This window comes from Rhamphochromis longiceps, linkage group LG11, assembly GCF_057381845.1.
Source record: "Rhamphochromis longiceps isolate RC_006_pf linkage group LG11, R_longiceps_female_GT1.1, whole genome shotgun sequence".
Taxonomy (NCBI): domain Eukaryota; kingdom Metazoa; phylum Chordata; class Actinopteri; order Cichliformes; family Cichlidae; genus Rhamphochromis; species Rhamphochromis longiceps.
Window position 1 is genome coordinate 35455258 of NC_140567.1, and position 16338 is coordinate 35471595.

The following is a 16338-nucleotide window of genomic DNA, read 5'->3' on the forward strand; positions in this document are numbered from 1 at the left end:
TGAAGATACAGGAAATAGATGGATAACCAAAATATTGTCAAGCTGCTTTTAGGAAGAGCAAAGACAACGTTCCATGGAAAGCCTTTCTACAGCAGGGAATGCTGTTTTCTAACAATGACCTGGCAGGGTTGACTCTACACTTACTTTTGAAAGTAAACAGATTAATGCTTTGAAATATAAACTGCTTTCTCTGCATGACTGTAGGACATGTTCTGAATGACTAATGTTGTTGTTGTCCATCTGAGTGGTATTTATGATGAATCAAAAACAGCTCACATTATGTCTAATTTCCTTGTATTTATACGGACGGTGCTCGGAAGATGTACTAATCTGAAAGGTGAAGTAACGGCTCTTACTACATAACAGTCTCATTGCACTATTGCGTCAGATTTCTTGTGAAAATATTCTCACAGTAACTACTCTTTGAAAGAAAGTAATCGGGTTTTAGGAGGGATGATTAAGCGATTTAAAATATTAGTCATGCATAGTCAACACAGACCTTAAATGTAATTCATAGAGCCTAAATTCATACCCTCCTTTACAAAAAGACACACAGAGTGAGTGATGAGGCTTAATGTTATTTTACATGGTTTAGTAGGCTTTGTTCATAGTCCACTGCCTCAGATGAAAGCAGCCAAAGCGAGTGTTGTGAAATACAAAAGCAGGAGGTGGGGTGAGTTGTACAACAGAGACATCTGCTGACTTATAATGGTACACTGTCTTTTTTTGTGCAGGGCAAAGTTTGTTCTGACTTGTCCTGTGACCATTCGCGTTTGCATTACAAAACACTTATAATAATAATAAAAACAAAACGTCTACCCATGCTGTTATGTTTTAAATATAAAAGAGCATTTTCCTTTTTCAACGTGGTCTTTTTGCACAAGTGTGTAAAACAGTTTAGTTGTCGGTGATTTTCCTTCGGCTGTGGTTCGGCTTAAAGCTTTTTTGGTGGTGCCTCCAAACAGTTCTCTGTGGTACCATGTAAGATGCTACCGTTGTCCCCTTGACAAGAGCTACTATTTGTAGTTAACTATTTGTTTTTAACCAATTTTCTCCTTAGTATAAGAAACAAAACAGTCGGGTACATTCAGTATTTTTTTAATTAATATTTATTCATACATTTGGAAATTGATTTTTACTGTATCCTTATTATTGAGTGTGTGTTCAGTATTTCATTTAGTTTCTTTGCTTTATTGATTGTTTGTTTAATTGTTTGTTTTAGGTCATCACTAGTTAATGAGAAAAATGTCATTTTTGCAGCTTTTTAAACTTCTTGATATTGCAGTGTCATCTTTAACCGTGGGAAATTCTCTGCTGACTTTCATTACATTTTACAATAAAAATGAATGTGAAGGCATGAGCATATTGCATATTAATGTAAACTCAATAAATATGTGTATGTAAATATAATAAAGCTCTGATGACTGTTACATATGGGATCAATTTACTGAAGACTGTTCATATTCAGTCATTTAAAGACAGTTGAACTTCAGCATATGCAGAATATGCTATTTTTAATGTACTAATACTTATTGTATCAGTATGTGCTGAGTCAATATTTAAATGCACCATCTGGTGCTGCCAGCATCATTGGATTAACAATAACACTTTATTTAATGTTTGTTCCGACAAAATACTGCGATTCATTATGACTGTCTGTCCACAATCTGCAAAGTGTCTTTGATTAAAGGTGAAGTGTTAAAGAAATGTCTCCAGACAATAGAACAGATTTGTCTGTATTTATTTATTTTCCATGTTCTCTTTCATATGTCATTGGTATCTTATCTCATGTTACAGACAGAGAGCCAACAAAGAACATGTGAACAGTACTGGGCTGAAGCTCAGTTTGCAGACTCAACAGTTTAGCCTTTAGCCTATTGGAATGATCTCGGTGGTGCATGTGCATGAAGCAGGGCACCAAGCCTTCACCAGCTCATTACTGCATCCAGTGGTGTTTTTCAAGATTGGACAGTTGATGTAATGGTCTATATATGGACAGGGGTTGTCTAAAAATAAAGTAAAGCAATGATTAGCTCATTGTCTTCATTATCAGCAACACATTTTACCTGCCCAGTAATTAAACACCACATTTACTTACTGCAGAGTTTGTCCACACAGTTGTTAGGACAGGAGCCACATGGAGATCCCGGTGTGTAAGGCGCCCATCGCCTGAAGTTTCCTCTGTTAAATAAAAACAGTTTATTACAATTATTTCAGGCTTAATAATTGTAATTTCATGTAATTTAGACTCTATTTTTCGTTTTGTCTGAGCACATATGTCTGTATTTACATATATATTGATATTTGTACATGTAAATGCAAGTATGTGTACTTGCATATATCGTTTTTTCTGTATATGTCTGAAATAAAGATAAAGATACAAAGTGTGCTCCACCCTCAAACTTCAATTTATTTCCATTGCTGTTAAGATTGCTAACAAAGTGACATGTAAAATAAAGCCACTGTAGGCTTTACGGGTGTGAAAGGTGTCACCTACGCGCGATAATAATGGCAGCCATAGTAATAGATGTTGTTAGGGCACAGCGTTGCTCCACAGCCAACTTTGTATGAGCTGTTCCATATGACCTGATGAGAAAAACATAAAGCCGTTGGTTTTAGAGATACTCCAGTGTTGAAATAGCTACTGACTGCTCAAATATGAACATAAGTCATTTATGTTTGTCCTGTTTTAACATTGCTAATTCTTGACTGCCTGGAAACATTTGGGCACTACACTCTGCAAGTTAATTTGTATTTAAAGCACTACATTTGTTTTAGTTAAAAGAGACAAATTTATCTTCCTAAAAACGCAGTGCCTGTTTAAAAGTGATTAAACAACTGCTTTTTGAAATATAAAAATTTCATTTTTCTAAATAGGTTTGGATTCTCTTTTTGAAAGCAGGAAGGGCCACTCGTCTTGAACATACAATCCACCATAAAATGAATACTTAGTAATGAGAAAGACACAAACAGAGTCCTTCGTCATGACATCAAAAGCATCCTGCAGCTCAGATAGCAACATTATACTTTTATTCAACAACGATAAAACTAGAAGGAATTTTTGTACTTAATCATTTGGACTTCTCTTATCACTGTCTGCACTTTCTACTTAATTCATGTATTTTGCATAATGTGAGCCAGAGTTCTCATGTAGCGCTTCGATCAGCCAGTCATTAGGCAGTAGTTAAGTGCGTCATTTCTGAAAGGGCTGACCTTTGGGATTTTCATCATAACTGTCTGTAGTTTACTCAAAGTGGTGCAAAAATGTTTCTTGCAGCATGATAATGCTTCATGGCAAACAGCAAACGTGTCGGACAGACTTTATTAATGTGTCGACCTTAGTGGGTGATTCACAATATAAATGTCTATCTGACAAAGCTGCAGATATCACTATATTATTACCGCATACTATTGTCAGTGTAGATCAAAATCATTAAGCAGCTACCAAGAACTGAGGCTACTTGAGAACAAAAGGCATCCCTGGTGTTAAAATGCTCTGTGATGTACTTTCGGGAGTAACTTTTCTTAGATAAGCTTATATTAGTTCAGTTCAAGAATAATATGTTCACTCAGTTGGAGTTGTGTTGTTTGGCCACCTGATCACTGCAAGCTTAAGATTCACGCTCTTTTGGGTATGTATTCACTTTGTTATTGTGTGAATGTTTTGCTGAGCAAAGATCTGTAAGACTGAAGCAAGACAGTAATAAATGGAGAAAACAACAACCCCAAAGATGCTGAAAAGCTGTATGAAATGAACAAAGTCGTTTCATTTGTCATTTGATCCACAGTTAACCCATTAAAGTCTCAATCACTAATCCATTGCCAAAAAAGGTCTCATTAAAAATGTTGTGTTTACGGAAGCGTCTGGTGAATAAAAATACGTGATATTAATTTGCATATATGAGTTTTAATTTGTATCATATTTGCTACATCAGCCATTCTTTTTGCAATTTATTCCTTTCGATGTACCATGCAACTTATTTCAGTTTTTTGGGGAGGAAATAAATCACACTGATGATGAAGAAGTCTTAAAAACTCACAAAGAGTCATGTAATCAAATTATGATGCACTTGGCTTTAATGGGTTAATAAAAAGAAGCAGCTATCAAACAGGTAAAAGAAAGCAGAAACCTTTCTGTATAAGCTGTTGTTACCTGTGTATAGTGACCAATAGATTTTCCATTGGTGGATCCAGTGGGGTAATTGTAGTGTTCTACCTCACTATGCCACGCATTGATGACATCAGTCCACGACTTAAGAGAAGATGAATAGAACAGATTCTCGCCCAAGTGATATCCTTTTTGACAGTGGGAAACATGGCAGCACTGATTATTTATTAGGATCTACAAATGCAGGCTTTCGTTTTCATGTCACAGTAGATGTCACGGCTGGGGCGGCAGTCGTGTGGAGGTGAGAAGGAGGATCCAAATAGCAGCCAGAGGTGGAGGTGCAAGTGAGTAATAACCAAGAAGCGGGCAGAACCGAAACATAAACCTAAACTGGGAAAACTAACACAAAAGGAGGACACGGGGCGAGGAGCAGAGAGACACGGTGAAACACGGAATAATGCTGAGTACACAGAAGATTCACAGAGAAACACAGACGACGCGACAAGAAGCACAGGCAGGCACAAACTATAAATACGCACACCAGGTAATCAGGAAAAGGCACACAGGAGGGGACACAGCTGGAACTAATGGGCATAACGAGACACAGACCTACAAAGTAAAACAGGAAACACACAGACTGTTTTACAACACAAAACTCAGGGACCCGTACAGAGCACAGAGGGAGACACAGGTAGGGAAAATAAACACGACAACCAAACCCCAAGAACTAATACAAAATCAGAATAAACTAGAAAATAATAATCATAAACTCAAAGCGCTGGGTCACCGACCCAGGACCATGACAGTAGATTTAATTTTTAGTAAAACAGGGTTCATTAAAAGCCTATAGATCATTATCTCCTCGTAGATAATATATTCTACTCTGTGTAATTTGTTATTAAAAGAAGGTATTAAGACTGAAGATAAGATAAAGTTCACTGTGATTCTGACCATCAATCACAGGTTTGCTCAGTTCAGAGGGAACCTTTAAATTGAGCCAGATTCAGATATGGAGATGTGGTGCAAGGTAACAAAGAAAAAGAAAGAAAGAAACAGAAGGAATAAAGGGAAGAGGCATATACCATTGAGCAGGCGGGTGCTGGGTGCTCCATGATCCAGAGTACACTGATCAACCCAAGCCTGAGCACTGGCTGCTACCTCCTCACTATAGCTCTATAAAAGAAAAAGAAAAAAAAAACATTATATTTTGAACATACACCAACAATCCCTAAAAAAAAAAAGTCATTCTCTGGTTAGATTTGTGCTGAAAAGCAGCCCATTTGTGCCTGGAAAAATTGGTGAACTAAGAATGCAAAGTTAGAAAATACATCCTATTCTAATGCTTCAAATATGAAATGGCTTTAACTGAAGTGCCCTTGCTATTTGACACAAGCCAGTTTGCTATTCTACCAAAAGTTCCAACGCAAACGTGCAATTTTTCTTTTTACTTCTCTGCTAAAGCCTCACACCTCTGCACCCAGCTCGTTTGGCAAGGACATGAAACAGCTTTATTCTCCTGCTTTCAGAACTTCTGGCTTGATTTCCTACACTGAATATGCTTTAATAAAAGAAACATCACATGTGATTAATATATAAATCATATTTTAGACTGATTAAATCTATCCATGAAATAAAATTGTCTAATGTATTTGAATATGTCAAACAGCTTCAATACATTTGCATACAATCCGAGTTGCTTGAATAGAACTGGAAAGAACTGGATAAAAACTGGAAGTTAGGATTGAGTCACCTCCTTATCATTAAACTATACAGTCCGGCTTTTATGATTTACAGGACTGTGGGTGAGGTGCAGTAAACCTCTCCCACTTTATCATTTTTCTCCCTCCTACAGGGAAGGAGGGAAAACAAATGCTGAGGATTGTGAGTAAACACTTGTGGAGCCACATTTACTGTTAGAGTTGAAAGCACGACTGACCATTATCAGCATGTCAGACGCCGAAGGCTGAACCGCTCTCCTGAACGCATTGTGCACGTCTACGATCTCAGCCTGAACCATTGCATTTTGTGGGCAAACGCCTGCAGGAGCGCGTGCGCGCGCGCACACACACACACACACACACACACACACACACACACACACACACACACACACACACACACACACACACACACACACACACACAGACATTAAAAGTCAATGTGTAAACACCGGATTACAGACATAATAAGGAGTGGTATTTACTCCCGTGGTTTAATATCCATGATATGACTCACAAACATATCCTGGTTTAATTGCTCTAAAATGACTCGACATACAAAAAGAGTATACAGAGAGAACTGGGCCAAATGCATTAATCTTACTGGGAGACTTACTGGCACAGTTTCAGATGATGATTAAAATAAAATACTTTTGCAAACATGCCTAATGCATTTTTCACAGCGCTTACCTGGCTGTGGACACACCATGGAAGGTAGCATTTGAAAATGAAAAGAAAATTCAAGTTAATTTCTCATAAATGAAACAGACTAAAAATGCTAATTCTACTTGTTGTAGCTATTTTAATGCTGTTATTTGTTTCTTTTTTATCAGTTTCATTCACTGCTCTGTCAGGGAAGTTTATAGACAATTAACACTATAAAACCTTTGAGTCCCAGTTGTCCCCCAAAATATGACTAATAGTGGAGAACTGTATCCTTGTGCATCATTTGTCTTGCATGAAAAACTTAATTCAACAGTACCAAGTGAATGAAAATAAAGAATATTTTAGTCTAAACTCTGCTGAGGACTCACAGAACAAAAAAGAGGTTTTAAATTCTAAAATATACACTTTTCAGCCCATGCAAAATTCTTGCAGCATATGATAACATAGGTGACATTACTGTGTAGTAGAGAAGAAAGCTTTGCACTTCTACTCACCAAAACACATGCTGAGTGCACCTGATGCACTGCCACGATGTAAATGAGGAATGCTAGCATTTTCTCTGAGAACAAGAAAACAAAACAAAAATCATTTTTTTCTTTTTATCCATGATGCTTTTAAACATTGTTGCCATTTTTAATTTCTGTGTAGTTTTTGTAGCTTGCCATTCATCCATGAAATAAGTAAGATATTTCTTCCAAAACAAATCTGAGTGTTTATCTATCTATCTATCTATCTATCTATCTATCTATCTATCTATCTATCTATCTATCTATCTATCTATCTATCTATCTATCTATCTATCTATCTATCTATCTATCTATCTATCTATCTATCTATCTATCTATCTATCTATCTATGCTATAGCTTTGGTTATATGATATATAACAGAAACTATAAAAATGCTTAGATCTTACATACCTGCTCCTAAGTCCTCAGGACGATGAGGTGAGTTGGCACTTTCCTCTGCCTCCTTATATAGATCCATGTCAAGTGCTCAGTACAGTGGATATTGTACAAAGACAAGTCTGTCACATTGCATTAAAGGGGCCCTTTCTTCATAAGAGTACACCTGACTGCGAGTAAATGGGGAATTGTTAAGCCCGAGGGTTTAGTGACTACCTGATGTATTGGCCTGTGTTTACACAGCATAGAGTGGAACGGTTTCTGAGGTCAAAGCAAATAAGGAATACTGATACTGATGGATTAGAAGATAAAGTTGTATGCTTTTATATAAAAAAGGATTAAAGCTGTACAGCTTGGGTGGGCTAAAGAGGTGCCCATAACTTGCACTTGCACAAAATGCAATACATTAAAAGATTAATTCACAACGGCATGCAGGAGTGGGAACCAGCAGATCATTAAGGCAAATTCAGTTGTACAATTCACAATGATATTATTTTAACCCAAAACTACAAGTGACAAAGACTGCTTTTTGTACTTTTAGTTTAGAGAGGGTTTGAAAAAATCCTCTCTAAACTAAAAGTAAGTAAGTTTAAAAAGCTACACTAATCAATTTAAGATGAGATCAGTTTGTCAAACAGAAAAAGCATTTGCAAATGCAGAAACATGCAAAGTTCTTTAATTATGTTTTTTTTTTTCTCCTAATATTTTTCTGGGGATGAAATCAAGAATTTTTTTTGCAGTTTGTCTGCAAATAAACTGTGTGAAATGAGTAGCTTACACTGTTGTTTACACTGTTAGGGACTATACATAGGCAAAGTAGAAATGTTATCTTGGAGCAACATTTCTTACAGCATAGCACAATCTTTTTTGTCAGTTCTTCATTGCATGTTTGACTGTACAAAAAGCATTATGCTGCTATCACCCTTATGCTTAATGCATTACTTTTCTCTTTGTTATGCAGAACAACGAATTGCTGGACTCAGTAACACTGGTTACTTTTATCACTGAAACTGGGAGCACTTTTCAAAATGAAGTGTAATGCGTAAGAGAAAATAGGCTTTTTAAACAATTGGGTAAAACTAAGTGGCTGTTGCATGGGTAGAAGACAAACCTACCAAATTCAAGGTCCTGTATGGTAGAACAAGTGGCCTTTTGACTTTTAATATCATCATAAATGCTACACGATGTTAGCATCCTAAGGGGATTAATTAAGACAGGCAGGATGTATTTTTCTAGTTGATTTTATTTCAGTCTTTAGCAACCTATCATTATTAAAGTCAATAGCCTGTCCAAGGTACACCCTGGACGGACAATCATTCATACTTACATTCACACCTACAGCCTTTTAGAATCAGCAGTTAACCTCCTGAGTGAACCTTCCCCATTGTCAGATGGAATAAAATCCAGCCACCTGCAACCCTAAGTTGAGTAAGAGAATATGCATGTAAGACAATGAGATGTATTAAGGTTAAGGTGGCATGACAGCTTACTGCTAAACATCTGGCTTCCCCTGGTGTCTGTGCATGTTTTCCTCATGCAAAAGTAATAATTAATCTTATGAGGTTTACTTTATGATAAATAGAAGTTAAATAAAAGGAAGGAGGATGTTTAAAATGTGCATATACATCAAATAAGCCAATCATTCACTGATTTTTGTAACTACTTATCCAATTCAGGATAAGTCCTGGTCCTGGTGTGTTTTTGTGTTCCACAAGAAAAGCTGCTCTCATTTATTAAATTTTTAGTTTAATAAATGCTGACGTGCTACAATCTGAAAATGTGGATGTTTAGCATCATTACAGTCCTGTAAATCATCCGTTTGGTGTGGTGATGGTGCTAGAGCCCTGAGATAATCAGTTCAAATCACTGTTTATTTTGTACCAACTTTTGGATACCTTTTAAGAAACAGGTCATTTTGACAGGTTTGAAAACTGAATGTTACATAGCCTTATATAACAGATGTTTTGTTTGATGAAAAAAAAAAAGTAGAACCTCCCACAGTATAATACTGCCTTTGAGCCCGGTTGTTTTGCAGCGACTTGCTTTTCGGCACAGTCACCAGTCTTTTATTTCTGTGGAGATGTGTGGAACTAGTTCTTGATAAAACTGGCACTGCATTAGCAGTAAAGAGGCACTGGCACTGCAGCATCTTAAGGACTTGTCCACACATTTCACACAGACAAGAAGACAAAGGGTCTTAAAAAAAAAAAAAAAAAAACCCACTTATAGCAACATAGCTCTCTAACTTTTCAATTACATGTAGTTCTTGTTCTTTTGAGTTTGAGTGCACTTATTGAAGTCACTTTTGACAAATGGGTCTTCCGGATGAATGTAATTTAATATAATGATGGTCCCCACTACATTTCATAGGATTCCATAATAGCTACCCAGATTTTTCACTGAAAAATACAAAATGTCAACTCCATGGTGATTCGAAAGGAAAAGCCAAAATCATTCTTCTTTACCTTCACGGTCCTGTGGGTTTTTATACATTTTGTGATAATCCACCTGATGTAAATGTATAAAGCATGAATTAATGTGAATTAATTTAACATCTAATAGTTTCTAATGTTTTTCAGTGTGAACCAAAGTGGTGGACTGACTAAAATTCAGCACTGCCCTTCTGAAAGCTGTGACACCAACGTGGCTTTACGCTTTAAGTAATGAAATCAAGTTTGCTGCAAGTTCAAACAATGATGTAAGCTATCTTTAAAGAGTGAGATATGTGACGTATGGATACCCAGTTATACAAACTGTAAAGCAATTGTTCAGTCAGAAATACAAACTTCACTCAGTTTGCTCTCTGCTGTCAGTGGTGATAAGTATTCATACAATGATGGATTGAATGGGAGTAGTTCTTCCTGTACCACTGGCATTGTGTACATCCAGAAATGCATATATCCTTGAAACATAAGGTCTTCTCATGAAGTAAGAATAAAAGCACACCATTTAAAGTAATAGTAGCCATTACAGAACAGAAGCAGCTGCAGATGGACACCCTGGGCAGAAAACTGACAGCCTAATGAGGTGTGGCTCTGTGGAAATGTGCAAGAAAGGCTCAAGTCTTTCTTGATTTTAGAAGGAGAAAAAGGGCTGCTGAATGCTTTCACTCTGCAGAGTGAAAGCATTCAGCAGAAAATTTACATCAAATTTTTAATCACCATGCAATACCAAAAAATTCCTAGACCTTGCCTAAGCTTTCTTGTAAGCTTTCTTGTTTCAGGTTGTGTTGAAGAAGACAGGAGTTCATACCAACTATTAACTTTAAAACTCATGTGTTCATCTTATGTACTGAATTTAAGTTTGCATGCTTTGCAGTCTATTTTATATTTAAAACTCAATCAGTGGAAGGTCAAGTTAATTTATATAGTAGATTTAACCACGACAGCAACTGACCAAAGTGATGCAAGATGAAATCTCCAAGCACAGAGACAGAAGCATACAGGGAATTCTGCAGCCAGCAATAAAACATAAAGAACAGTGGTAAACAGGATCCCACTTCTTCAGATCTGGTACATTCATTAAGGTCAGATAACTGTAATCCGAGTTTTGTTTGGATGCAGGCTTTTCAAAGTGAAATTTAAATGGCAAGTTCTGATTTATAACGTTCAGACTGCTGAACACTCAGTGACTGGACTGACACACACACACACACACATACCTTCTGACACCAAGTTACTTTTTGCACAATGCTCAGTCTTTTTCTTTTGCATATTTCTATTGCACTGTTGTGTCTGCACGGTCTTGTGTCTGTACTGTTCTGTTTGGTTTGGTGTTGCACTGTCTTTGTTTTGTTTCTTTGCTATTTTTGCACACTTGCACTTTATGTAGTTCTGTGTTGATTGTCTGTTATATGTCATATGTAGCACCGTGGTCTTGGAGGAACGTTGTCTCGTTTCACTGTGTTCTGTACCACTGCACATGGTTGGAATGACAATAAAGCCATTTGACTTGACTAGTGAAATTTAGATGGCAGTGTTAAAAATAAATAAATAACAAAAATTCACTTTACAGGGCAGAATTATGCCTAACTATATTTTTAATGTCTTTATACATATACGGAAATGAAGAGGGCACAATAAAAATCAAGGCCACATTAAAAGCCACGTTTATGTTCTTTACCATCCAACTAAACACAATGCCATCTTACACACTGAACACTAGGGGGCACTGTCACATCTCTATTTACAGAGGATATGGGAAGGCAGTTGATGACCAAAGACAGAACACAAATGAATGAAACCTTGAGTAATAACAATAGATCCAGTGATTGAACATTCCTATTATTTTACTGCAAAATGAGGGGACCTATTTATGTTCCTTCATTGATGTGTTTCGCTCCACTCATTTTCCCATCCAATCAGCTGTCTGTCTAAGTCCTCAGCCAGTCATGTAAGACTGATGCTTCCACAAACACAGCTTGCATAAACACTATGCTTGGCTGCTCACCTTTATAACTCGTTTCACTTTGTGTGTCCCATTTCCATCGTCCCACAGTTCTCCAGTGGAAAAAAACATTCTGCAGCATGACCTGTGTGTTCGTTTTAGTCATTAGGGTCAAGATTCCCACAAGTTACAGACATGCCTAACTGGCACCTAAACAATAAAACCACTAAAGTGTAAGGTCTGAAGATGGCATCATGTAAATGTCATCTTCTGTGTTGTTTTTTTACTTTTTGTTTTTTTAGCTGTTACACTAAGTTAAATCATGTTGACAATTACACCGTGGGTGATCATTAGTGCCATTCAAGTCTCAGTGCCAGTCGGAGCGGCTCCAGCATTTTGGCATCTGTTTGATTTCATTCAGTTAAAACAGCTGGAAAACCAGTCAAATTTATGCCAAAAATTAACAATTAAACTTTCTTTTATGCTGTGATTTCAGCTCTAAGCCTCCCAGTGTTTGAAAGATATGATTTACCAGAACAACCCCTCACACCGTTTTAGTCTGGAGGTGAAAAATGCCCTTCCAAAATCAGACTCCCATTTCCCAGATTAAGATATGGGTGTTGGTAGTATCTCTGTGTGCTTTCGAGAAGGGAGCTTAAAGGGCAAACAAAGGCAGGACATCTCCATTTTTAAGAGAGACATGTCATTAATTTGCAGCCTGGAGGCTGATTTTCTTTGAAACATCTTAGCAATATGATTAGTGCTTCCTAACAAATGAGCAAGTAAATCACCTCTCAGGCTAAACGTGACATTGACAAGAGCCCAATGTCATGACCGCACTGTATAGGACTGGGAGCATAGTTTATTAGATCCATCCATCCATCCATCCTCATCCGCTTTGTCCGGGGCTGGGTCGCAGGGGCAGCAGCCTAAGCAAAGAGGCCCAGACCTCCCTCTCCCCAGCCACCTCCTCCAGCTTGTCCGGGGGAATACCAAGGTGTTCCCAGGCCAGCCGAGAGATATAATCTCTCCAGCATGTCCTGGGTCTGCCCCGGGGCCTCCTCCCGGTGGGACATGCCTGGAACACCTCACCCAGGAGGCGCCCGGGGGGCATCCTTGTCAGATGCCCGAACCACCTCAACTGGCTCCTTTCGATGTGGAGCAGCAGCTGCTCTACTCTGAGCCCCTCCCAGATGGCCGAACTTCTCACCCTATCTCTAAGGGAGAGGCCAGCCACCCTTCGGAGGAAGCTCATTTCCGCCGCTTGTATCCGCGATCTCGTTCTTTCGGTCACTACCCACAGCTCGTGGCCATAGGTGAGGGTAGGGACGTAGATCGACCGGTAAATTGAGAGCTTCGCTTTTACACTCAGCTCCCTCTTCACCACGACGGACCGGTGCAGCGTCCGCATTACTGCAGCTGCAGCCCCAATCCGTCTGTCGATCTCCGGCTCCCTTCTCCCATCACTCGCGAACAAGACCCCGAGATACTTGAACTCCTCCACTTGTGGCAGGAACTCATCCCCGACCCGGAGTGGGCACTCCACCCTTTTCCGGCTGAGAACCATGGCCTCAGATTTGGAGGTGCTGATCCTCATTCTCGCTGCTTCACACTCGGCAGTTTGTTAGATACTTTACAGAATATCTAAAAATGACTTCTTACTGTTGTCATAAATTTTTACATTTATTTGACAGCAAACTTTGATTGGTGCTTTCTTTCTAATGAAAGCCTCACTGTATATGCAGATTAATAAAACTAAAGTGTGCAGCATGTTAGCATCTCTGTCAGGCACTATTGTCAGGTGTTGTGAGCTAAATGTTAACTGTGTGCTCACCATGACGGTGCTAACATGTTTGATGTTTAACAGGTTAGTAACAGTGCTTATGACGACTCTCTCTCGGGTTAATGTGTTTTCATTTTGCTGTCTTGGTCTATTCAAACACATTTATTACATAGCTGGTATAAAAGAGTTATTTGGATTGTAAACAGTATCAGAATCCATCCAACATCCGGTAAAAATATTCCACTTTTAACCTGAGCTGTGATTTAACAGACAGGAGACAAGCATGGCTTAAAAACAGCATAATATTTTTTTGTCTAATACCCGAGAGCTGCTGTGGAAACAGCTCTCTTTGTCCAAAGCTTTCTCCACAACCTTGAGAAACAAATGCAAAACTCAGTTAAATTAGTGGCCTGTGTAAAAAATCTTCATTCGGCAGGTATTCTGAATAAGTGACCTCAACACCTCGTTCTCGAATTCAACCAAATGTATTTCGCTAAATTGAAAAAATCGCTCTTGCTGTCTCGTCCTCATTCGTGAGTGACAATAACTGCAGTAAAGGTGAACATGTTTTTGTCAGTATTTATATTAAGCTTCAACGTGAACTTTATTAAGTTAATTACGGTAAGAAAATAAAGCGACAATAATCATACTTATTGTAAGCCTACATATCAAATAGGAATTTTAACATGAATGCACGCCATAAAAATATAACTGACATTATATTTAATCTGATTGTTCTCTCATTAAATTTGCACACTTCTGTTAGTGCGATATGAATGTGCTGCTGTAGTGCCTGACTCAACAAGATTGTGTTATCTTAAATTAAACACAGCAAGTTTTGTGCAGACAGGAAATGATGATTGCTACATTAGATGTTTTTTCTTACCCTAGCTAACGGTTCCAACTTGACTTTTATCTAATACTCTATACTTGAAGATGACAATCTTTCACCCCACCCCAAGTTTCACACCACATCTGTCCTCAGGGCTTGATAGAACTGTTAGATAGGTAGTTATAATTTCCTCATTAGTCCCGATAATGTTTCCTCTTAATGCATAAAAACTGTTTAGTAGTTTCTCCCCTTCTGCTACAAAGCCAAGATGATGACCATTGACGGTAAGGATTTTACAGTATTTCACATTCAGCTTTTTGCCAGTTATAAACATTTAAATAGTGCTGTGTAAACAGCACGCAGCGCTGTGTCAGCGCACTAAAAATAGCAAGTTCAAGTACAGAATTACGCAATTTGAACATCATCGTTGTTTCTAAAATTGCCCTTCCTCAGCGACTGCTAACTTGATCGTGGAGTTATTTTAGTTGTTAAAGCAGGAATATCAGATATTAGAGTGAAGCAGAACTTTAAGACTGCGGTCCAGACAATGAAAGCAATTATCCAAAAAGGCTCGATAAAAATCTACACTTGCCTCTCTTTTAGAATAGATTTTGATCTGAATGACACTTCCTGGAAAAATACAGATATTAAATTACTGACAAACCGAAACTATCAAATCTGTCAGCAGATTGTTTCTGTCAATAAATGTTTTGCATTGCAGAGGCAATGCTCAGACAGACGGTCCCAGCATGAATCAACAGTGTTGTTGTTGTGGAAATCATGGTTTATGTATCTAAGAGCTCCTGTTTCCCAGACAGGGGTCAAACATACTAGCTAGCTTAAATAATAAATACAGAGCTCTAACAGGTTCTGACCCAGACAAGTGAAATGCTGAGAATCAAACACACACACACACACACACACACACACACACACACACACACATCCATATTCAACAAATCAACCGTTGCAGCCCTATTTCAGTCAAACTTATCACCAGCTCCCAAAACTCTTCAGTCATTCCCACAGCATGCAGGTTTGAATATATCGACTATGTGGCACAGCATTCGACTGGTTTCCTTCTACTTCCCTCTCCCAACGAAATATTGATCACTTTTTCTGTCTGCCCTCGTCTCTTAAGTCTTTTACTTTCTAAACAACACCCACCACCCTTCCTCCTCCCCCTCCCCCTACTCCTCCCCCCTCTCTCTAACTCTGGTATTTCCCAATGAAGACCCCCCTCCCCGCTTCCCCTCTGTCATTCCCCCTCCCTCTTTCCCTTTCCTCTCCCTCCCATCTCTTCTCCCCCGTCCTCTCCTCAGATGGATTCTTCAGTCAGTCGTGTGGAACTGGTGCGGCTGCCGGAGAGACAGACATTGAGGCAGAGAGGCTGCTCTGAACAGACGCTGGGTCAGAGCGCTCAGTTGCTTCAGACAATCACAGGGGAGCGAGAGAAAGACCCAGGAAAAGAGAGAGAGCACTACATAGAAAGATAGGTTGAAAAGGAAAGGAGAGACAGGAGAGGGAGGTAAATATGTGACAGGATGTGGTTTCCCTGTGCTTGCAAAACATTGGTATACAACAGTCATACTTTGAGCATGACCTAAGCACAGTGAGCGTGCAAGTGTGTTTGAGCTCTAATAGGTGGTGAAGAGGAAGACGAAGCAAACCGCTGGAGCTGCTGCTGCTGAGCCCACAGAATCAACGCTCTTGTTTCTCTGCTGCCTGCCTGCCTGCCTGCCTGCCCGGAGGATTGTGGTTCCTTTAAACCAACCAGCTCCGCGGCAGCCTTTGACAGCTTGTCGGACAGGACCTGAACCCATCCTGCGTTTGAGCTTTTCTCCCCCCCTCGAAGTAGAATGCGATTCTCTGCAGGAAGCACTGGTCCAGTTGCTGTGTTTGTGTCCAAGCAGTGAACTTTTCAAGCAAATTGTGAAAGAGG

At 38.8% G+C, this 16338-nt stretch overlaps 2 protein-coding genes across 2 annotated transcripts in view; one reads left to right on the forward strand and one right to left on the reverse strand.

The window, feature by feature from the left end:
- Nucleotides 1–1731: 1731 nt before the first annotated feature.
- On the reverse strand, nt 1732–7529 carry LOC146659855 (cysteine-rich venom protein). The gene is made up of 8 exons (XM_085421917.1): nt 7411–7529; nt 6983–7051; nt 6045–6145; nt 5191–5281; nt 4154–4296; nt 2498–2586; nt 2099–2181; nt 1732–2006 (listed from the first exon to the last, which is right to left on the reverse strand). Exons 1-8 carry the CDS (start codon nt 7475–7477, stop codon nt 1870–1872), a joined length of 780 nt encoding a protein of 259 aa, XP_085278043.1. The 5' UTR covers nt 7478–7529; the 3' UTR covers nt 1732–1869.
- Nucleotides 7530–15732: 8203 nt separating this feature from the next.
- Nucleotides 15733–16338, forward strand: part of rftn1b (raftlin, lipid raft linker 1b) — a 138709-nt gene continuing 138103 nt past the window's right edge. Inside the window, exon 1 of the mRNA XM_085423808.1 lies at nt 15733–16337. The gene's annotated coding sequence lies outside the window, so the exon portion shown is untranslated. The remainder of the gene's footprint in view (nt 16338) is intronic.

Coding starts and splice junctions, on each gene's coding strand:
- LOC146659855 (XM_085421917.1), bottom strand. CDS start 7,477: ATGGATCTATATAAGGAGGCAGAGGAAAGTGCCAACTCACCTCATCGT. Junction 4,297..5,190: donor CAGCACCCGCCTGCTCAATG/GTATATGCCTCT, acceptor ACTGTCAAAAAG/GATATCACTTGGGCGAGAAT. Junction 2,182..2,497: donor GGCTGCCATTATTATCGCGC/GTAGGTGACACC, acceptor TTTATTTAACAG/AGGAAACTTCAGGCGATGGG.